Source organism: Podarcis liolepis (genome assembly GCF_965112155.1).
Source record: "Podarcis liolepis genome assembly, chromosome: 4".
Taxonomy (NCBI): Eukaryota; Metazoa; Chordata; class Lepidosauria; order Squamata; family Lacertidae; genus Podarcis; species Podarcis liolepis.
In genome coordinates this window covers 33309516-33334276 of record NC_139558.1, presented here as the reverse complement: position 1 = coordinate 33334276, position 24761 = coordinate 33309516, and the positions used below count along the sequence as shown (strand labels likewise).

General features: G+C 44.3%; 1 protein-coding gene across 1 annotated transcript in view; it reads left to right on the top strand.

Annotated features, from left to right (window-relative positions):
* TMEM131 (transmembrane protein 131) overlaps positions 1–24761 on the top strand; it is a 152981-nt gene that overhangs the window by 61842 nt on the left and 66378 nt on the right. The window contains exon 2 of the mRNA XM_083501627.1: positions 22151–22324. Coding sequence (XP_083357753.1) covers positions 22156–22324 — 169 coding nt within the window. The 5' untranslated portion in view covers positions 22151–22155. The remainder of the gene's footprint in view (positions 1–22150; positions 22325–24761) is intronic.

Here is a 24761-nt window from a genome sequence, read left to right as displayed (position 1 = left end):
GGAAGGTAAACAGCGTTTCCATGCACTCTGGTTTCCGTCACGGTGTTCCGTTGCACCAGAAACAGTTTATTCATGCTGGCCACATGACCCGGAAATCTGTCTGTGGACAAACGCTGGCTCCCTCGGCCTGTAAAGCGAGATGAGCATCGCACCCCATAGTCACCTTTGACTGGACTTAACCGTCCAGTGTTCTTTTACCCTTACCTTTACCTTACTGCACCCAGAGCTCAGAAACTGCTCACGCTAATGAAATTCCTTGTCACAAAACACGCCTAGAACAATGGGAGTTTCGAATGCCACCTGGGACTAAACCAGCATAAACTCAATGGTACTTACAGCTGAGAGGTCATATAAAAGATGATGGTAATAATGATGATTTATTAAATTTGTATAGCTGCCCCATACCTGTAGATCTCAGGGCACTTCACAACATAAAATGGCAATTTAAACAACACAAAGTACATAATAAATTACTGTAATCCCTTTGTAGCTGTATTTTTGTCTTTCTTGCTTTATTGATAAACTCAACACTTCAGGGTGGACAAATTTAAAACGGACAAAGGGACGGGGCAAATGTGGAAAATAATATACAGCAGTTCAGTGACAAAATGTAGGGGTGGTTGACAATTTGGACTTTGACAGTGGTTTTCCAGTAACCTCAGCATTTTTTAAATAGCTGTAAAATAAAATGGCTTCCTCCTGACAGTCTAACCTTTTTCTGATTCTTCATGGCAGGTGTTAGAGGGCGAAATTGGCTTTTGACAACTTAGGGCCCTGAGCTAAGGCAATGGTGGCAGGCAAGCTTGCAGGGAAAGGGAATAGACCAGTGTTGTAGAAAAAAACCAGGGTTGGCTTTTACTGCCCAACTCCCCATCAAGGAACTCTGCATCCCCCTACATCCATTATCTGTCAGAGAAGAATGGATGGAGGCAAGATCCAGAGAAAGCAAGGCAGATCTTTATTTTTTTCTGTTGCAACTGAATTTTTACAGTTCAGTAAATACCATCAGCAGTGAAATTACTTGTCCTATCCACACGCTTAATAAATAGCTTGCTAAAATGGCTTTTTTTCTGTAGGAGGCACCTTATATAATCAGCGCAGTTTGTTTTAAGTAAGAACCTACTCATAAACAATGTCATTGCTCTGTGCCATAAGAAAGAACCCTGGGGACAGAAGGAGACTCTAAATAACTGCTTTTTAAAAAACAAAAAACAAAAATTGCAAATTGCACAGATAGATAGCATCTTGTCAGCCCACCAGTTAATTATGGTACAGTAAAAACAGCAGAGCAAAATATAGCTCAATTCCATTGTAAATGGAATCAGCCAAGTGCAAAAAAACACATTTAACTTTCAGGAAACCTAAGATGAATGAGCTTCATCCAGGATCTCAGAATGGAAAAAAGACAGTCAGAAAAAGATTTTTAGACATTCTAATTAGGGGAGTTATTTCCTCCTGATTGACTAGGAAGTTTTGCCCCTTCTTGTGTACCATTTGGCTTGCCTTATTTGCATGAAAGACCATTTGCTCAGCCCCAGGCACATCTGACATGAAGACCTTTTTCATTCTACTTCTGTACAGTCTAGATGATGTAATGCATAGCAGAAAAGTAAAGCTGTGTGGCTGGCGAGTCCTGTTTTAGGACATTACTTATACTGACCTTTCGCTACACTCCCTTGAGATTTCCACATCATTTCCCTCCTTTAATAAATCAATGCAAGACTAAACTAAGCCCGGAATCCTATGCAGATGTAGTTAGGAGTGTGGCCAATTGAATGCAAAAGCGTGGATGTCTCAACAGATATTCAAAGGCTTGAGCTCCATGAGAACTAAACCGTCCCATGAACGGTTAGTCCCAGAAGGGAAGCTTCCACTGTCAGTATCAATCCTTCATGATACACAGTCCTGGTCCTAGTCCTTTCCACCACTGGGGGAGTTTTCTTAAAAGCGACTTTAAGAAGCACATTTTGAATCACATCTAATTCTCGGTTAATGTCAGGCTTCGGAGAATTGGCTTCCGCCCCCCGGCCGTAAAAGAGATCAAGCGAAAGGGGATTCTTACCAGTTAGTTTCTTTAATAAACATAAAAAGGTAATGGAACCCCTGACCATTAGGTCCAGTTGCGGACGACTCTGGGGTTGCGGCGCTCATCTCGCTTTATTGGCCGAGGGAGCCGGTGTACAGCTTCCGGGTCATGTGGCTAGCATGACTAAGCTGCTTCTGGCGAACCAGAGCAGCGCACAGAAACTCCATTTACGTTCCCGCCGAAGCGGTACCTATTTATCTACTTGCACTTTGACGTGCTTTCGAACTGCTAGGTTGGCAGGAGCAGGGACTGAGCAACGGGAGCTCACCCCGTCACGGGGATTCGAACCACGACCTTCGATCAGCAAGCCCTAGGCTCTATAGTTTAACCCACAGCATAGTGAAGGACAAAAGAACGCATCTAACAAGAATGACAGTGCTCCCAGTTAAGGTCACTCCTCCCTCCATCCCTATTAATCCTGAGTTTGTGGTCTCTGTGCTTTCTGTTCTGACACTTTCTGAGCTCTCCGAGACTTTGGGGAAGGGGAGTGGATACTATCCAGGGACTGTGAATCTGTTAACTCTCTCTCTCTTCTAGTGTCTCTTCTTCTAGCTGTTCCCCATCTAGTATTTCCCAGTTTCCGCCTTCCAAACTATGCCCCTCTGCAAACCACTGTTCCAAATCTATACTGTCCTCCTGCTCCTGGGAAGATTCAGGATCAGGAGGAGGCCATGGCTCCCACCATTCTTCCTCAGTGCAGCCCTCCTCAGCATGGTCCCTGACAGTTAACAAAAATGTAGAATGCTTAATGCAGGGCCAAATAATGGATTCCAAAACCATGGCAAAACTAACTGAATTAATTGAGAATAACAAATCCAAAGGGAGTAGGACCTTTTTCTGAGAAACAGCCACATGGTTTCTGTTGAAGTGCCAGCGCATCAAATAGCCAAAAGTAAATCTTCTTATATAGTTCAAATATGTTTGGTGTTTTTAGCTGGCAACTATGTTTATCACTCTCTTTCCCCATATATTTTTCAGACTAGTGTGTTTAAAGATTACCCTGGACATGAAAAGTCTTCCTTGATTACACAAACGTTCCCCAGAGGCGAAGAAAATGCATATAATTCTCAGCCATAACATATTTTCCCATTATATCATTTTTAAAAGCAAGAACTGAATGTTCTGTAGATGTAAAATTAGCTCTGCAGCATAGCCTGTAATAGAAAATGAAATTAGTTTCAGACATTTTTATAGTCTTGGAAGTTAACTACCATAAACTATAAGCAAGTTAAAGTTCTCTGAGAAGATGAATTAAAATGCTTTACTAAGTATTTGTCATTTACTGTCAAAAAAATATTTTTAAAATTTGCTGGGAAACCTACAGGTAGACTCTAGGTGTCAGGGATATGATGAAGCACACATCCCCAGCAATGTGTCATTGCTGCCCTTGGCAGAGCTAGTCGTCCCTGCCCTAAGGCAAAGCAGATATTTGACTTCCACAACTACAATTCCTGTCATCCCTGACCATTTGCCATGCTGGCCAGGGCTAGTGTAAGTGGAATCTTGGGGAGAACGGCTGTAGTTCAGTGATAGGTCATCTGCTTTGCATGCAGATGGTCCCAGTTTCAAAGCCCGGCATCTATAGTCAGGGCTAGGAAAGACTCCTTATCTATGTTGGTTTTATTTGGTTTAAAGAAAAATAGGTAAATATAAAGAGAATTCCCTGGATGCCTAAGATCCAGGTTTGGAGCAAGTACTCTTTGGTGAGAGAACCCTAGCAGAGATAGAAAATCACAAAATATACAGCAAAGTAAAGTGTTAGACTTTTAAAACACCCTTTCTAAGTTCCTTCCAAAGTTCCCCTCTTCCCTTAGCACAGAAAGAACCCACACATTTGGGTAAGTTAAAAATGGTTTACTTACAAACTTTTAAAGGTCAGATTCATGTTCTTTTCCATAACATCGGTCAGAATACAAAAGCAGTAAAACTTAGGCTCCAAAGTGGTGAACGTTCCTAAATTATTTGTATAGAAACAAAACACAGTCAGACCTCAGTTGTCAAACGTAATCCGTTCTGGAAGACTGTTTGACTTCCGAAACGTTTGACAACCGAGGCGCAGCTTCCGATTGGTTGCAAGAGCTTCTTGCACTCAAGCGGAAGCTGCATCAGACATCCGAGTTCTGAAAAACTTTCAATAACCGGAGCATTTACTTCTGGGTTTTTGGCATCGAAACATTCAAAAATGGAACCGTTCGAGAACCAAGGTTTGACTGTGTGGCTTGCTTAAGCCATACAGTCTGTGCTTGCAGCAGCCAGCTCAGATCTCTTTACTCCTTGGCACTCACATGGTGGAACAGGAAGAACAAAGTTTGATGACACTTCCTCCCATGCTGATGGGGGCGTGACCTAGCTAAACCCGGCAGAACAGCTCACTCTATGGTCTTAACCCCCTCATGCATTAAACAAGAGTTAAGAATGTTGGTTATATGAAGCTGATTTTCCCACAATCTGAAGCCCTGGAGAACCGCTGCAGTCAGTGTTGACCATACAGAGTTAGATGGACCAATGGTCTGTATTCGGCTGCCAGCACAGCTAGCCTGTGCAAAGTTTTCACCGGGTTTCAAAGATGAGATGCCACAAGAACAGAAAATGCCCTATCTCAAATTATCGCTGCTGATACTAGGAGAATGGACCTCTGAGGATGATCTTAATAGCTGGGCAGGTTTGTGCAAGAGCAGATGGCCTTTTAATGACCCAGATTACAAGCCATTTGGAGCTATGAAGGTGACTCTGCTTGGTAATGGGACACCCAAAGCTGTTGCATTTTTAGATCCCTCCCCCTCCAACCCAGTCTGTACCAGAGTCTGTCTCTGTGTAATATATAACAGAGTCATCTTAGCACAGCTAAGCAAACCAGTGGGGCCAAAAATAAATAAATAACAGCCTCCGTTCAAGCCCAAACAAATAAAATCAAACTTTGTTATTAGTTGCAGTTCCATCGTTTTCATGCTGAGGACTTAGCTACGCTAATGTAATTGTTTTATTACCAGTTACTGTAAGCGTGAATTCTTATTGGGTTCCTTTTGCATGCATTTTCAGCTGTAACTGAATTATCAAGCAGTGCTGAAAACGGAGATATGAAAGCTAGGAGCTAAGTAGCACCTTAAACCTAGATTATGGACGCAACAATGCACTTTTTTGTATCAAGAATACAAAGCTGAAAATGAATGAACTGCATCTAAAATATTTTGTTCATTTTTCACATGATCAAGTCCTTCCCCGCCCCACACCCCTAATATTCTTAAAGGGGTCTCTTCTCCAGGCTTCAGGGAGTAGCTGGAAGTGGGGAGGCAGAAAAAGGTCTTCCTTTCCTTCCACTCTGCAGTTTTAATCTGAAATCTTAGGCGTAGTCCTGCACCCCGAGCTCAGAAACTGCTCACGCTAATGAAATTAATTCCCTGTCGCAAAATGCGCCTAGAACAATGGGAGTTTTGAATGCTGTTATCAAGACAGTACCTGGCTTCAGTATCTGGGCTTTGTTGCTATTGGACCCAATCAGAAGCTGGGAATGGCTTTATTTTATTATTTTATTATTATTATTATTTTATATACCACCTTTTATCATAAGATCTGATGACAGTTCACAGAGTAAAATACAGGATAAAAACATGAAAATAAGTAAAACAGCAAAACAATAAGCCCCTCCCCATAGACACATGTAGAATATTAATCAACCCAAGGCCTGGTTGAAAAGGAACATTTTAGCCTGGCGCCAGAAAATATACTGTATTTTTTGCTCTATAGGACGCACTTTTTCTTCTCCAAAAATTAAGGGGAAATGTGTGTGCATCCTGTGGAGCGAATGCAGGCTCCTTGGCTTCAGCGATAGCAACACGAAGCCTCGAGAGCGAGAAGGGTCGGTGCGCACCGACCCCTCTCACTCTCCAGGCTTCAGGGATAGCCGCCTGAAGCCTTCGGAGCACAGCGTGAGTTCCCCCTGCGCTCCGGAGGCTTCAGGTTCCTTTTGCTGAAGCCAGGGGAGTCTTGTTCCCCGGGGCTGGCGGTGAGGGAAGCTGGGCTTTCCCCACTGCCAGCCCCACAAGCGAAAGGAACCCGAGGCTATCTGGAGAGTGAGAGGTGTTGGTGTGCACCGATGCCTCTCGCTCTCCAGGTTTCAGAGATAGCCACCTGAAGCCTCCGGAGCGCAGCAGGAGCTCCCGCTGCACTCCGGAGGCTTCAGGTTCCTTTCACTGAAGGGTAGGTGCCCCTTCAGCTAAGGCGCAGCGCCCCTTCAGCTAAGCAGGAGGAGAAATGGAAGGGGCTCTGTTTCTCCTGCTGCTTCGCTGAAGGGGCGCTGGGCAGAGAGGGGGAGATTTTTTTTTTTCTTGTTCTCCCCCTCTAAAACAAGGTGCATCCTATGGTTGGGTGCGTCCTATAGAGTGAAAAATACGGTATAATGAAGGCACCAGGCGAACCTCCCTGGGGTAAGCATTCTGTAAATCCAAAATGTCTCAGTCAAAACGGGGCAGTTGGGAGGTATGGTGTGGTGTCATGATCAAGGGAAATACAATTTTATGATTCTGTGAGCAGAGGTGAGGCAAGAAAGTGATGATGAAGTAATCAGAACAGGAACCGTAGGGGACTGCATTATATTGAGTTGGTCTCTTGGTCCATCTAACTTTTAAAGTGGTATACAATTGCTGTAAACGTATGGTGTGGATGTAGTGTTAATGTGACAAAAAAGACAAGCCTATTTAATGTTAGCTAGCACTTCAGCCTCATTGCGAGCAAACATTGACCTCTGTTCCAGTCCTGAAATGCCTTGGGCTGGGGAGAGATTTGACCGCACTGACCGATTCCATTGACTGTAGCAGGAATGTTCACCGTTCACTGTAATTTACCAAGGGCTCACTGCCAAATTGTCCTCCCGCACTTTAGCCCTTGGATATCAACAGAAAGCCATGATCAACAGCAGCAGGTATACCATTTTAGCATATTACACTGGCTGCAATACTTAGACCCAACTTTAACAGGTAATTGAAGATTGCAGAACTCACACTATCTGTGAAAGCTAAGCAAATAAAAGAGACGGCAACAGTAGCTTTATCCATCAATTTTATTTATTTTTAGATTTTTTTAGACTGCTACTGAAAGTTTTCAATATATTTCGAAAACAGGGTCAATTTGGCTCTGAACTACTTGAGACAGGATAAATATGGATGTCTACAATGCTCTTCCAAAGTAGAACTGCATTTTAATGCAGTAATAATTCATGCCAAGTGTTCCAGGCCTCAAGCCAAGAAAAGTGCCATTAAAACAAACAAACACTTAAGATTTTGTGTCTAGCACATTCCTATTGGGGTTCTTTCACTGCACGTACTCACTTGTACATAACATACGTTATACGTTATAATACGTTATACAGTTGTAATAATTCCATACAATTACTGAGAAATCTACTTTTAGAGCATTCACAGATGCAAATATTTTGTAGCATTTCCCACCCTGCGGCACGATGATTCCTGTGTGGGCAGTTTTGCTGACACAGTCTTGCTGCTGTTAAGTTGTCAGATCATGACTGTTTTAGCATCAGACCTTAGAAAGACGTGTCCTAATCAATGCACTGTAGAACAAGATTTTTATAATAGTGTAGTTCAGGATATTAATACTTGCATAGCTTTTTCTCTGCAATTCACATGCATTTGTAGTGATTCTTTATATATAGTATAGCACCTCATTGACAAGGTTATGTACATAGCTCTGGTTCACATGCCACATTAAACCATAGCTAAAATAGACTATGGTCTAATGTGAACAAGCAGCATACTGGTACACACTGGTCAAAAGTTTGTAATGTGCTCATCTCCCACTCCTGTTGCACCAGAAAGGAAACAAGCCATCCAAACTCAACCACATTTGAATTGAAGCTCAACAACCCCACAAGCACAAACCAAGGTTTGTTTGGGGAAAATAAACTCTGAGTCCAGGTTCAGATAACACAAGAAACTAGAATAACGACCTGTTTTCTGGTGAGGTGGCAGCAAGTGGAGAGAGGATTAAATTGAAAAGATTGAAACAGTATGTACGAGCACGTCACACAGTCACATTAAGCCATAAATTACATTAACTATAGTAACTTTAATGTGCCATGCCAGCTGAGCCACTATCCATTATAATTGATACTTGAATATAAATACTGTACTGCATATATGAATACCTCATAAACCAAATATATGTTTTAATATCCCTACGCAATACATTTCAATACAATTTCCAAAAGAAATAAAGAAAAATAATTGTTCCTGTCTTCTATAGTCCTTTCTCCAACATGATCACAGTAAAGATAATCAGTGTTACTAATCAGGCATTGATAAATATTATAAGATAGCTACTTCCTCTATGTCATGTCCAGTGGCTTGTATTTTTACTTCTTGGGACCTTTATTCAACACAAGAGCAAACAGGTCCTCCTCTTTTTCACTTTGATGACTTATTATATTCTCACTTAAAGCTGAAATATGAGGTTGTTGGCTGATTCCTCCTCTTTTCTGCAGACATTCTGTTTCTCCTGGTCCTTCATACCCATTCAGCCCGTGTGAGTTCTCTGGTGTGTTAGGGGCATGTCAAGTGATTACTGTGCAGGCCAATTCATTGCCTACTCATTCCCTAGATTTTCCCCTATGCTTTCGATTTCATTTTCACAGCCATCAGGGTCAAAACCTTGTAGCTTTTAAATTTCAAAGCTGGGGTATCAAGGGATTTCGTGTCTAATTCTGAGTTTTGCATGTGTATAATACAGTTTCAGAAGCATGGAGTACCTTCAGCTATGCTCTATGATACGCCCCTGAAAGCATATTCTGAGCAATGTTGATAATGGAGGTCCCTGGAACAAAAAGGGGGGGAAACTGTAAACAGAGCCCATGCTGTATGTGTTCCAACTTTGTATGATTTCCCACAGTTACCCTTTCCCTGCAAGTATTTGGTTTTATTTAAAGCCTGAGAGCACGTCCTGATCACACATTGCAATCCTCAAATGCCATACCTTGGGAACAAAAGGGACCTGTATAATTATCATTCTATTAAATATGCCCAATTATCTTAGCAATGACTCCTGCTCTTTCCAACCTTCGCAACTCATTCATCACAACCTGCTGTGGCTGTTTTATAATAATTAAGCTTCTATAATGATGGGAAATTATATCATGTTGTAGTCGACGGTTCATGCATCAGGGCCCTGCATTCGTTCATGTTAAATGAGCTGCAGAATAATTACTATGCCAAGGAATGGTTGTACGGTACTGTCTGTAACTCCAGTCATTTGTCATCATAAGTGTGGCCCTGCAACAAATTATTGCAGCGTAGGGTGCTTCTCCGGTTCAGGTTTCCAGCCACACCATCTATTCCCCTCTCCCTCTTGTTTTTCATTCCTCACTCCAACTCTCAACAGTCAGTCAGTATCCCATGGGCTCTGAACAATCTCAGTCTTCATTTATATATCTATCTATCAATCAGTTTATTGTTCTAGCCAAAAGCCATGACATTCATAATAATAATAATAATAATAATAATAATAATACAGAACATACACCCGTAATATGAGCCTACACCCAAGTTGTAAGAGATAGAAGATACCAGAGACACCAACAAGCTTAAACCTAGCTTGATTTCAAAATAAACCTCTGAATTATATAGCAATGTTATCAAACTCAGTTTTCCTTATTTATTTATTGCAACTGGTGCATAAAGAAACACTTTGTGTTATGAAAGGGCCACTTTGTGTTATGAAGCTATTATTATCATACAAAATAAACTGAATAAATAAATAAACTGAATAAATAATTTTTTTTCTGGAATGTACCTGCTTTCTTGTGTGAACAATGGTTTCAGAAACAGATATTTTGGGTCTACCTATTCAAAAGCACATCAAAGTGCAAGTAGATAAATAGGTACTGCTCCGGCGGGAAGGTAAATGGCATTTGCGTGTGCTGCTGTGGTTCGCCAGAAGCGGCCTAGTCATACTGGCCACATGACCCAGAAGCTGTACGCCGGCTCCCTCGGCCAATAAAGCGAGATGAGCGCCGCAACCCCAGAGTCAGTCACGACTGGACCTAATGGTCAGGGGTCCCTTTACCTATAAGGGGCAAGCTAACAGGTAACGAGTGATGTCTTCCACCTGAGGTTGACCACAAATACAAAGTACAGGACCTTGTTGTAGCAGCCAACCAAAACAGCAGAGGGCATCACTTGGAGATGCAGCTCAGTAAAGGCATTTTCTTTCGGAAACTGGCAAGAGTTTGGTCAAATAACTAGCTCTAAAATGCACTGTTTTCAGGAGTGGGTACCAAGGGGGAAATGTGGTGTTCCTAATTAATTGCAGATCCCTTCTGGATTTTATTCAGATGGTAAGTAGGTAGGTAGATGATGATGATGATGATGATGATAGATAGATAGATAGATAGATAGATAGATAGATAGATAGATAGATAGATAGATAGTAAGTACTTGGGTTAAGCACCTAAAGACTCAGAAGATCAGTATTAGTATACAGTATGTTTCCAGCATATCACTGTTGCATCATTTGTAAACACAATGTGACTTCATGCTGGTCACCTCATGTATAACCCTGGGTTACATCATTCCTCCTAAAGCAAACTGGAGAGGCTCTTGCCAAAACACGTGCTCCAGCGAATGCCTTAGAGTTGAATGTTGAAACTCCAATTGTGTAGCACCTTGCTTTGTGAGTAGTCAACTCCAGGGCACTGTTTGCTCAATGAATCACACCCCTCAGCAGAATTTGTGGCATTTTAAACCTCCCACAGAGCTTGCAGGCAAGGACAGGGACATTTTCCAATGGAAACGCAAGGCATTGCATAGATTTACAGGAAATGCGGCTGGAGATAAAGTGGCCGGGTGTGTGTGTGTGTAGCAAATTGAAGATTAATCTACAGTGGTACCTCTGGTTGCGAATGGGATCCGTTCCAGAAGCCCATTCACAACATGAAAAGCGCAACCCGCAGTGGCGCGTCTGCGCACGCGCGCATTGCGATTCGCCGCTTCTGCGCGTGTGCCAAAAAGATAATAGAGACAAGGCCTGTCTGAGATGCAGTGTGAGGGAGCCACTGTACTCAAGGGCCAGAATCGTATAGAATGGACCTCCTGTTAAGATGGTATCTGCAAGAAGCCTTCTCCTGCAGAGTGCTGTGATCAACTGGGTATATAATGTACTTTAAATGCAAAGTGTCTCCCACATAGTTATACCCCGCAACATTTCTAATATGGACATTGTATCAGTCATCAGGAAAACAGATCCCCACCACCACAGCCAGCTGCCAGGGATAGAAAGACAGGGAAAGCTCTAACCAAAGACTTTTATTCAATATTCACAGAAAGAGACTTAGAAAGGTAGCGTTTTGGAACAATGGTGTTGCTCCAAGTAATCTCCACGATCCCCTTCCCTTCTCAGTCGCCAACAGCAGCAGCACCCTTACAGCGGCTGCTTAAGGCCATTTGCCTCTTAGCTCTTTGCTCTCCTGCTTTCACTGCTTGCCGGGTTCTGGGAGAAGGGGGGGTCTGGAATGTTTTCTAGTGATAACGTGTCAGTCAGCTGCTCCAGCTCTGCTTTCCCCCGCTCCTCCCATAATTTCTCAGCTTTGCTGCTCTTCTGTCTCTGAGCCATGACCTCTCCCACTCCTACCCTTGTCTGCTGGTCTCCTCTGCATCAGGAGGTTGCTGCACCACCCGGCACGGCCTAGGGGTGCTCCAGGCTGTGTGGCATCAGGAGATGCCCCTGAACACCCCCCAGTGCAGCCGCCTCCTCCTCCTCAAGTGATAAATGACTGAAATAACGGTACAGTTGTCAGAATTCCAAGGAACAATAGCAAGAAATTTGGTCTCGCAGGCCTCAGCCTTCTTCTTAGCAGTAATGCTTATGTATAATGAACATTATACGGTGATAATATCTCTGGTGACTGTAACCAAATTTTCTCAACAGCAACGTGTGTCTCGGAGCATGCCGAAATGTGGATGGCTGTCAAGTGAGTCACTGATTGATTCTACTCAGGCAATTCTGGCATACAGGCTTAAAGCAGATTAGTTCACAAGCTCCCCGGTATAAGAGCAGGCAAGCAAATAATCGCCTCTTGTTAAAATCATAAAATTTACACTTTAGGTCAACTTCTTGCAAATTCTCACTACTTTCTGTATTGATTGACTTGATGGATAAAATGTATACCCCGCTTCCTAGCCAAGAAAGACCCACCACTCTCAGGGTGCTACATGGTATATGTACGGGAATGTAAGTCAAGGTACATATTCTTAAATAAATAAGTGAACATTATGCAAGTGCCTATTTTTCTGCATATACAGTATGTATATATGGCAAAACTGTATAATCTTCACTTGTTATTATGTACTCACGTGTATTTTTTTCCTTTTTAAACCTGCGTAAAGGTAAAGGGACCCCTGACTATTAGGTCCAGTCGTGACTGACTCTGGGGTTGTGGCGCTCATCTCGCTTTATTGGCCAAGGGAGCCAGCATACAGCTTCCAGGTCATGTGGCCAGCATGACTAAGCCGCTTCTGGCGAACCAGAGCAGTGCACGGAAACGCCGTTTACCTTCCCGCTGGAGCGGTACCTATTTATCTACTTGCACTTTGACGTGCTTTCAAACTGGTAGGTTGACAGGAGCAGGGACCGAACAAAGGGAGCTCACCCCGTCGCGGGGATTCGAACCACCGACCTTCTGATCAGCAAGTCCTAGGGTCTGTGGTTTAACCCACAGCGCCACCCGCATCCCTTTTTAAACCTGCATAGAGGGAAGCAAAAAGAGTAAAACTTACAAGTTCTTCCTACAGCTGTATGTGCCTGTGCACATCTGTACAGAAATGACATTGCATGTTTCATTCTCTCACTGATGGTAGCAGAGTGTATTTTGGAAGTATCAGTGGAAAACGAGCTTCCGGGCATCATGCATTTTAATGAATTTCCCGCCCTTGCAGTCCCTGGTGCAGAGAAGGGGATTGTTCTGTCTTTACACAGGGCCACGGACATGTGTCTACATCGGCTCCTGCTCTGATGCAACAGGGACAAGAAGGATGTGCATCAAGACACGAGCCCAAACCTTTGTTAGGCAAGAATGATGCTCACACTATTACCAAGGGCTCACACCACTTCTCCAGCCATGCAAGCTGCCATCAAACAATTATAGAAGGGGTTACTCTGGTTTGCAGGTGGTTGGTTGTTGTTTTTTAGTTTGTAAGATTTTATTAATACACTACAATTTAAAAATGAAAAGTAAAAAGGCATATAAAGTTCTCTTTCACAGGTAAATCCTAACTTGACCAACACAGAGAAATGTGAAACCTCCTAGCTCTCACCTGGGAGCTTCCCTTTCTTCTCCTAACCTCCCACCCTGGGAGATCTTCCCTTCTTTTCTTCTCACATAAGGTCCTACATCATCTGTCCATCACTTTCATCTGCATGTTAGCCCTTCCTTAACCCTGAATAAAGGTAAAGGGATCCCTGACCATTAGATCTAGTCGTGGCCGACTCTGGGGTTGCGGCGCTCATCTCGCTTTATTGGCCGAGGGAGCCGGCGTACAGCTTCCGGGTCATGTGGCCCGCATGACTAAGCCGCTTCTGGCGAACCAGAGCAGCGCACGGAAATGCTATTTATCTTCCCGCCAGAGCGGTACCTATTAATCTACTTGCACTTTGACGTGCTTTTGAACTGCTAGGTGGGCAGGAGCTGGGACTGAGCAACGGGAGCTCACCCCGTCGCGGGGATTTGAACTGCCGACCTTCTGATTGTCAAGTCCTAGGCTCTGTGGTTTAACCCACAGCGCCACCCGTGTCCCTCTAACCCTGAATAGGGGACCACAAATAATACAGAAGACTGGAACAAAGCAAAAAAAAAAAAAAAAAGGAAAGGAAAGGAAAGGAAAGGAAAGGAAAAGGAAAAGGAAAAGGAAAAGGAAAGAACAAAAAGGTAAGAATATTAAAGGAAACAATAACAGAATAGAAAGGTAAAGAAAGATAAGAAGAATGGAATAAGTAGAAGGGACTTCCAACTATCCACCTGTCAATTATATATCCAAGAGTTCCCCAAAAGAGTCAAATGTTCTGGTTTGCAGTTTTAAACCTGCATCAGCCAGAGGGATAAATACTGCAAGAGGATGAAAGCAGTGCATGCTTGGAGAGCAGTAGGGATTGAGGAACCATAGAGACATAGGAAGCTGCCTTCGGGGGCATACCTAGGGGTTGGCTAGGTTGGCCCCTGCTACGGGCGCAAGCCCAGGGGGGCATGAAAATCACACCTCTCCACTCTGGGAGTGGCTACGAACGTGCCTGCCCATCCATGTGCTCCCTGGGCCACTCCTCCGCTGCTCTAGGCAGCCATGTGAGGCTTCTCTGGGTGCCTCCATGGAGGAATCCAGTTGCTGGTCTGGGCTTTCACAGCAGCCCTGGGGGGCATCTTCCCAATCAGCTGGCTGTGCTATGAGCAGAGTGCCCAGCAGGGCTCTGAGAGAAGAAAGATGGAGAGCGTGGGTGAGAGTTGCAGGAGGAGCGAAAAGGAAGGGAGGAAGGAGGCAGAAGGGAAAGCAAGTGGAGGGAGGAAGAAAGGCAGGTAGACGGACTGACAGAGGAGGAGGGACACCATAGTGTTATGTACTGAAGTTCTCACCCTGGGCCAGCAGGGGGATACTGTAGATAGTTTTCACTCAGGTCCACGTCAGTTATTTTAGGCAGGAAACCCTGGGTTGTTGTTGCTACAATGTTGACAGCCGGCTGCCTATAAAAGCAGGCCGGGTGAGCTGTTTGCTGTCAGTTCTGTTCCAGCTTACAAAATAGAGAGCTGCTTTGGAGAAATCGCTGTGTCGTCTGCCATGTCTACCCACTATTCTACACATAGTGTGTGGCAGCAGCTGCCGCCGCACGTGTGCTTTCAATGGGCTCATATTTAAAAATAGCATAGTTCTACATGGAAAGGTAAGTTGGAAGCTGTCCTGGGTAAAGGCAATGCCTAGCAAGCCTCCACAGTATTTTTGTTACCACAGCAACTTCAGTGCTATGGCTACCACCTACAGCACTTGCAGATCAGGCAATGGCTTCTTGTTTCAGTCACTGTCTATAACTGCAAAAAAAATAATTTCCGTGTTCCACTTACAGCCTAAGGGATCCTGGAAAAGATCAAGCTCTTGCGCTTCTTTTTCTGGCCATTGTATACATACTGATTTAGATGTGGTTTCTCCAGACTTGGAATCTGGCCTCTGGTCCGTCACTTCCTGGTCCACAGTACGATTGGCAGCGTTATTGAATTGCTTCTCTCCCGGGCAGAGGGTGTGTCTTGGATTACTCAGCAATATCTGTGTGAGTCCTGTTTCATTACGAATAAGTCTTGGTTGGCTGAATAATCTTGGTCAGCATTATGAAGCCAACAAAATGGTGGAACTAATGGGAAGGGTTAGAAACCGAAAGAGTACAAGAAGAGTTATAGGAAGATGAAGTCCTGGCCTCTTGGATTAGACTGCCCCAAAGACTGAGATGAATTATATCAGGAGCGCAACTGCCAGCCCTCACAGCCATAGGCCCCAAGGGAAACTTACATCCCTGCCAGCTCTGTTGATCCACCCCAAGGAGCACCCAATTTATTAGGCTCAGCTGACGGTCATAGACTAGGGCTGGATATAGACACATCAAAAATGTGTTTCAGGAAAACGCGTTGTAAACTTCAAAGTGGGAAATCATGTTGGTGAAAGACAGAACTCCACAGCGCCATCTGATGTCACAGTGTTATACAGTGCTACCTCAGTTTAAGTACTTAGTTTGTTCTGGAGGTCCGTTCTTAACCTGAAACTGTTCTTAACCTGAAGCACCACTTTAGCTAATGGGGCCTCCTGCTGCTGCCGCTGTGCCGCTGCTGCACGATTTCTGTTCTCATCCTGAAGCAAAGTTCTTAACCCGAGGTAATATTTCTGGGTTAGCAGAGTCTGTAACCTGAAGCGTATTTAACCTGAAGCGTATGTAACCCGAGCTACCACTGTAACGCATATAAAACACTTTTTCTTTACTAATGTAGCTGAGTCCCTAGGAAGCTGGCAAAGAGTGGTGAATACTTGAACTTTGGCTAGGAAGACCTGGGTTCACTTCCCTGCTCAACCATCATGTTCACTGTATGCCTTTGAGACAGTTACTGACTAAGCCCAGCCTACCTAAGGAGCAATGTGTCAGGCCAGACCAGCTTTACAACTCCCCAGGGTTAAAATACTTGCAAATACTGCTCTGCCAGATGTCATCACCAATACTGCGGGGGGGGGGGAGTTCTGTAGCTGCACTCCCCCACATTGCTGCTCTGCTGCACCACTGGTGGTGCTTAGCCTTTGTTGGATAATGCATGCCTTTCCCAAAGCCATTCACTACTCTGGTTAATGTTTCATATCTGCAGTCAAGAAAGACAGTCCTCCCAAGTTTAGAAATGGAAGCTTGCAAAAGCAAGTGTTAATTTAACAAAGTCACCTTGGAGGTAAGAAAAAACTGAATGGAGTGGAATCTCTATGATGGGGCTGTGTGTGTGTGTGTGTGTGTGTGTGTGTGTGTGTGTGTGTGTAACCATTATATTGCTATTCCAAGGACCAAGGACTAAAAAGATGGTAGAGGAAACAGGAGAAGTAGGAAAACGTATGCATGACAGACAGGTGGTGGTCATAAAAAAAAAAAACTTGTGCTGTCTGAGGCATAAAGGTTTGCAGTGAATCACATCTCCTACACAAGCATGAGCAGAACAAATGAATGAATTGACTGGTGCCACATCAGCGTTCTGAACAAGAGATTGCACCCGCCCTGCATTCTTCTTCCATTAAATCTTTTTTGCCCACAGCTACATGGGTTCGGCCCTTCATAGGACTTGTTCCTACTAAGAGATTTACATCTGGTTTACAGGCCCACTTTTCACATACTTTATACAGCAGAGCTGCTGGCAGCTGCAATGATAATTTGGTTGTAATTACAAGCAATATGATTTCATATCTCAGCCTTCTTCAAATGGAGTGTCCTGATTTCCCTTGCACAGGCGCAGGGACTTCCACTGCATGTGAAGACAGGCTTATTTTTAGAATAGGGACAATTCTGGTTTGTTTGGTTTTGAAATTGAAGGGAGGCTGATCACCCCCAAAGGTGTCAGTACTCCAAACTTCCATCTACCTGACCCACCCAGCTCTACCCAAAGAAGAGCAACCCTAGTTCAGGATGAATTTTTCAAAACCAGGATTACCCTTTAAGTGATCTGCAACTAGAACTGTGAGCATGATAAGGAAGGAATAAGGGTTAACAAACCTATTTTACCGGGGGGGGGGGTCTGCTGAATTTCATGGGAGTTGCTTCTGAGTAGGTATGTACAGCATTGCATGGTTGAGAGATTGTTTTTTGTTCAACGCCACTTCACTATAAATTACCCCTAATCCGCTTTAAGCACCCTGTCAATTTTGCAGGGAGTGAGTGAGTGGCTAACAGGTGGGGATTTCTCAAGTTCACTCAGGGGGTGACCTAAGGATCCTCCATCGCTATCAGTTTTTTCATGTTTAAGTGACCTTAAATAAAAACAACAACCTTGCCATGAAACCACCATGAAGGCAGGTAGGGGAGGCAATTTCAATGTGAGGAATGGGTAAATGTGGCAGACTTCTAGTTTGAGTGCCACACCATACATGCAATCTGGGAGATAATTTACAGGGAATTTTAGACATGCATACCATACAGAAATGTGGATGCAACCCCAAAGGCATATCCATAAAAACATGTCACGGCCTCCTTCCTCCAAACAAGAATACATATGCGTAGCTGGTGAGGGGAATAGGACCTTTTGCAGCTTGTAACTCTTGCACCTTCAACAGTTGTATAAAACAGTGGATTTCATCAAGGTTAAGCCCACCTGCTGAGATTTCTTCTTTGGCACAACTGTCTAAAGTACAGAAACACTGTCCTCTTTCGCATCAGGCCATCCTATTTTCTAGGCATGATGATCATTTACTGTATGTGCGGAGCAACCCTATGCATGCTTACTCAGAAGTAATGTTCACTGTGGTCAGAGGGCTCCCTCCCATTTGTAAATAAATGTTTCCAGAAGGCATTGTGTCCTAAACAACAAATGTTCTTATTTTTATCTGTAAGATGCCTTGAGTCCCTTGTCAGAGAAAAACCTTAATTATGAGTCACTTGAAAAGGCATGTTTTAGAAAGTACCGCAATATAACGCAGGACACCTTTTTTTTAATACTATCACTGGGCTTTGGGCTGCTTTCTACCATTCCTTCCAAATATTGTTATAGCTCAGTAGCAGAACATGTGTTTTGCATGCAGAAGGTCAATCCCTGACATCTGCATCTAGGGCTGGGAGTGTCTCCTGTCTGAAACCCTGAAGAGTCAGTTAGATGGCATTGAGTCAGACAGACAAATGGACTGACACTGATTATGGCACCTTTCTAACTTCTTAATGCTCTGATCCGCCAACGCTGGTACCACCGCATTCCTGATCTTTGCCTTTCCCCAACTTAACTGTTTGGGTTGGATTTATTTTTTAAACATTGCTAGAAGCTAACTAATGCTGCTGAGCTGGTCTTGGTTACAGACAGCTGATCCTATATATCTGATGTAGACTTGTATAATTGCAAAGCAATACAACACTTTTCTGGTTGGAAAATAGTACAGATCATCCACTACCAGGCCCAGTCATGCAAAAGTTTAAGCACAGGACATAAGTTCAAAGATAGCTTTTCCCTCACCCCACTCACTATCAGAGATCAAAGAATTCAATAGGCCCCTATGCTATGTGAGAATTAAACCCCTGAAAGTGACAGTTCTGAAAGTGACAAGAAACTGTCCATTAAAAAATAATATTGTGGTTTGCCAATATTTAAAAAATGCCATTTCTACATTTATTGCTGCTCTTTGCCAAAGGGGATCTGTATTTTGCTTCAGGTGGGAGACGGTTCTAGATTTTATGTTTTGAAAAATGGGGAATCAGCCATTATGTTTCTTCATCCCTATATCACAATGTACAGGAAACTAGTATAGCGCCTACGAGAGCCCAATGTATTCAACCTGCTATGTCTTCACACATTCCATTGTAAGATCGAGACCAATACAAACTTTATGGCTTTAATATCAATCCAGGTCACACACATACACATGCATAAATTGCTTAGCATCCAGTTACAAACCGGAACTCAAAAACTTGTTCACTGTTTGGTGACATCCGGCTTGGTAACATTAATTCTAATAAAGGTATTGCTAACCTATGGATTGGTTTCTTACTCATGAGCCAACAACCTTTCTTCTTTGTAAACAAAAATATTAGTGTGATGAAGCCTCGGGTGACAGCAATTGGTTTGTGGTGATGTGGTATCAAAGAATGCCCATTAATGCTCTAACAGATCAAGGAGAGAAGGCATAGGCAAGAGAATGTTCACATCAGTTTTCTTGGAAATAAATAAAATATCAGGTTGGCTTATATGTAAATGTCCTAAAGACAGGGAGTGCTGTATGACTGATAGAGAGACTGAAATGATGTGTGAAAGGTCGAAGGAGTCCAGACTACTGAAGGAAGGGGTAAGAATAGACAACAGATTCTGAGCACAAATTGTATAGACTCCATAGGGTCCTCTGCCTTTATTTGAAACCGCCTAGGAGACTATTCAACTGTTTGCTTTGTCTTGTTAAAAGTTACATCCTTTAGGTTAGGGTGATCAGGCTTGTTGATCTACCTTGTTTTATAGTAGAATTTCAAGATCTAAGAGCATAGGAATATAGGAAACTGCTTTACACTAAGTCAAACCATTGGCTGAGCTAGCTCAGTACTGTCCACATAGCTCCCTGTGGTTATAATTTGGGGACATTCCCAGTGCTACTTAGAATTGCCCAGAACAGAACCTGGGTTTTCTGCATGCAAAGGAGATGCTCTTCTGCCCTCCTACCAACCAGACTCAAGTGATACAGTTGAGACTTAAAGAACAGAACTCGCCACACATCTGGAGCCTAGGAAATCATTTTCAGTACCCAGAACAGCACCCAGCACAGTGACCAGAACTGTTTTGCCCCCAAAATCTAATCCTGATTAGCTTTTTCCATTTGAGAAGCTTATTTAAGTGAGAAAAGTCACGTTGGTGAGGCTGTTCAATAATTGGGAGATGGATATATTTTGTGATCTATTGACAGCCACCCAGAGATCTATTAAAATATAGCAGTCTACCTTCTGCACATCTGTGGGGGTTTTTAGGTCAGCCTATGCTGATTGAGTTAGCTGCTGTAGAAAAATGTGAGAAAGTTTTGAATCTCAAAGAAGTAGGTGGCCTTAGAAAGATGCTTACTAGGCGTACTTGGGAAAGCTTTGATGGTTTCCTTCAGACAGGACATGCTCAGGGCAAAGAATGCGTATGAGCAATAAGGCCAACTGAGGATGATGAGTTACAGCATCAATTTGTGGGAGCCAGCCAATTATGCAATCCAATGTGGAGTAGTTTGGAGTTCAAAGGAGAACCTAAGAGACTTGTGCAAATGTGCTTAATAACAAAACCCAAGTAACAGAAAGAGCAAGAATGAACATGAAAGATGAGAGGAAGCTTAAAAAGCAGGAGTGTGCATTCAAATTAATGCTAGACAACAATTGAAAACTAAAACATGTACTGTATACCCAATAGGGTCATAATGTCTCAATTTGTACCCCAAGGTGAAATATGATAGGCTCACTGCAACAATCCAATATGAACAAATGGTTTGATTTATTTTGGTTACTGATGGGAGTGCAAGAATTCAATAGGATTTACTTCTTTAAAAAAACATGAATAGGGTTGCACTTTTGGTGTTTAATAGGCACTATTGGTGTTTAATATGCAGGAATTTTGTTTTATTGTGCTGGCAATAGCAGGCTTATTCTACACATGGGAATTAAGTGTGCACATAGGTACAAGGCTACCCTTGCACATATTCTATGGAATTTTACAGGCAATTAGGGAAAGGAGAATGTTAGCCGCTTTGAGACTCCTTTAAGGGAGTGAAAGGCGGGATATCAAATCCAAACTCTTCTTCTTCTTCTTCTTCTTATCTCATTTAAGGAGATAGACTGTTTGCGCAATGCTGGAGATGGGCAGTAGGAGATATTGCGCGTCCAGAGACCTGCAAGCACCATTAAGAATCATAGGATCCTAGAGTTGGGGGGACGCCAAGGACCATCTAGTCCAACCCCATACAATGCAGAAATCTTAGTTGAAGCATCCATGACAGATGACAACCCGACCTCTGCTTAAAAACCTCCGAGGAAGTAGAATCCGCCTCCTTTCGAGGGAGTCCGTAAAATTACACACGACCTAGACAGTCACCGCCTGTGTGTGTGTGTGTGTGTGAGAGAGAGAGAGCGCAATCTGTGTCAACAGCGCTCCTCTAATCTAGCCGTGATTCAGACTCGTAAATCTTCTGCAAATGGTGAGATTTCCACAGAGCACTGCTTCAGCCAATCTCAAAGGGGCTCCCCGTATTAAAATGGAACTGCCTCTGCCCTTACCAAAGATGGCGGGGGAGGTTTCAGCTCTGTCAGCCTATCTCGGAGAGGCCTAAAGCGGAGCCTTCCGCCACGCAGCTCACGCTCTCCCTGTCGCTCACCGTACTGTGAACTCCGTGCCTTGATCAAAAATGGCGGCTCCTAACCTAGCTTGTAAAAAAACAACAACAATCACATAGCGGAAGGACCGTGCCCTTATTAAAGATGGCCGAATCTCAGTATTTTATTATTATTATCATTATTGGTTGCCTATAGGAGGTGTGTGAGCGTAGCGGAGCGACGCCCCTTCACGCGCGAGGCGGGGGGGGGGGAGGAGGAGCGAAAAGAGACGGAGGAGAGAGGAGGAGGCGCGTGCGATGTGCGCGCGCCGAGCGCTCGCACCCGCCCAGTGCAGCGGCTGGCTCCCGCACGCGCCCTAACGAGAGAGGGAGGGGAGAAAGACACACACACACACACACACACACACAGTCGCGGCGAGAACTGCCTCGCGGGCCAAGCAGGGCCCCCTCAGACGGCGACGGAATCCCCGGCGAGCTGAGGCGACAGCAACAACAACAAACAAGCAAACAATAACAACGGCGGCGATGGCGGCGGCGTTGAAGCGGGAAGCGGCTCCCCGTCCTCGCTCCTCCTCCGGGTCCCCCTCGGTCCCTGCGGCCGAGAGCCGGTCGGTAGCGGCGGCCCCCTGGCTCGGAGTCACGCTGCGGCTGCTGGTGGCGCTGCTCCTGAACGCGGCCCGGGCCGAGAAAGAAGGTGAGGGGAAGGAAGGAAGGAAAGGGCTGGCGGGCGGGGAGGCGGCGGCGGGAGAGGAGAAACGCTGCCTCCTCCCTCACGGCGACCCGAGAGATCGCGGCGCCTTCCCCACCGCGACCCTCCCCGTGGGGCCGCCTCTGCCCACCTCTTCCCCAGATGTTTCATTAAATGCCCCTCCGCTCGCTTGGTTCTCACGTGCCCACACCTGGGTCGGGGCCGCCCTCTTGCTCCTCCCCCTGGGGCGAAGGGGTAAGGGGTATTTCCCCTCGGTGTGTGTTTGGTGAGGGGACGACGACCCCTTAACCCTTCGGTGGGTCTTTCCCAAAGTTGTCAGCGGTTCCCCTCGTGCCCCACAAAGCGCCTCAGTCGGAAATCAGTGCTGAAGTTTCTGGGTACAATTGGCATCCCCTGAGTTACTTGGCTTTCTGTATCGCTTCCCCTGCCCACCCTACTTCATTCCCTCTCTCTTTTGGGGGTCCCGTCGGGTGCGTATTTCTCCTCCTTCCCCCTTTTCCTCTCCCGGTGCTCTGGCTCGTCCCCTCCCAGCCGGGCTGCCAACTCACTGGCCGGCCCTGTTGGCTGCTCCACCCGGCTGTGGGGACCTGCCGCCTCTGGGCCTGGCTCTCTTTCTCTCCCTCTCCCTCCCTGCATCCATCTCTCTCTCTCCTCGCTTTGTGACCCGGGCCGTAGTAAAATGCCGAAGCTCGGCGCATGCATTTGTCAGTGAGGGAAAGTTGCTGGGGGTTTTTTAAATCCCGCTTTTGTGTGTGTGTGTTGGGAGATGGGGACGGAGCTCTAGTCCTGCCCCTGCTGAGCTGAATGATCCCGCCGGCACAAGGCAAGGCAAGGGTGGCTGGCTGCAGGCACCACCATCTGCAGCCCAAAGTTGGACCTGGCTTCTTTTAAGAAGCTCATCTCATAAAATATTTACCTTGGCTACCCTGAGCTGCTGTCAGATTGCACCTTGCACCCGCTAGAGAAGTGCTTTCTTTCAAAAACAAGCAAAGGAACAAAGAAAGGTCTTTTGAGATTTCTGGACATCACTGCATTTTTATTTTATTTTTTGAAAAATCCAAAATATTAATTCGGGATTCCTTTTAAAGCTTGTTCTGTGGAGGTAGTGTAACGTCAGCAGGGTTGAACTGTGTGGCATTTTTAAAAACAAAATTCCCGAGAATCCTGCATACTGAGAAAATACATGAAGTGGTTTTGGATTTGGTTACTGATGCAGCAAAAAGGAAAGGAGGGCAGCATCAAAGAGTAGCACATGCTACTCCAGCCGCCACCCCCAGCCTCATTTTGGTACTTGGAAATAAAGATGTATTGATAGCATGCAAATTGCCCAGCATGTTTTGATAAATAGTTTTCAGGGACGGTGTAAACCATGGATAGACAACTAGTGCCCAGCAAAGGTTGTCGGACTCCAATTCCCAGCAGCCTCTGTCAACGTGGCTAGTGGACAGGTGGGAGTTGAAACCCAAGAGTGCATGTCAACCAGCAAAAAATATAGTGTTATAGGTGTCTGTTTACAGAGTCCCTGAAGAGCATTTATCAAAAAAGTCAAGCATTTCATTTTATATATGCAGTACCAGTTTGAAGTTTCACCTGCCATTCTGAAGCATCTTCAGGGCTTAATAAAATGTCTGGTAGTGGTCTTTGAAGCACTGTGAAGGGCAGCAAATGATTTTAAGTCAGGGGGTCTGGCCACTGGAGGAAAAGATAACATACATTCTTGAAGAAGAAACACATCAAATAAATCTGCAAAACAGATGTGAGTCATCTTCCTTAGAAGTATCTCGCTTATAGCAATGCTTAGTAACTTTGTGAAGTTACTAGAACCTTTAAACTGGAAACCAAGTGGATTTTATGAAAATCCATATCCTTAACTTTGGTTTGATGCAAACTTTATGAAGCTGAGTTGAAATTATATTAACCAGTGACCTTAAACATTAAAATGTCATAATGTACATAACTTTTTATATGGTTGTTTATCATATGGAGCCCAAAGAAAATGTCCCTTATCTTTTCAGTGGTTTGTGTATGTGTGTTGAGTTGTACAGTGTGTGTTGAGATTTTGCTGCTTCACTCTATTTAAAAATGTGCCTTCATTTGTAGCTAGGACTTACAGTGTCAGCAGTTAGTCTTGCAATGTCATTCATAGACTTTCTTTTTTAATGATTCATGAAGATCGCTCTGATTCTGTGGTCATTCTCAGGCTTGCTGCTTGGTTGTTTGGTACTTTGCTATATTCAAAGAAGGGAAACAGTTCTGAATAGTATTGTCAGTTTATCATGACTGACAATGAGAGCGAATATTTCTATCTACATTTGAGTATCTGTGTGCTGCCTCCCCAGGGACTATTTCACTTAGGCAAACTGACAAGAATCTTGCAATTTCTGCCCGTGTACATACAATTACTTTGTATCACCTCTAGTTC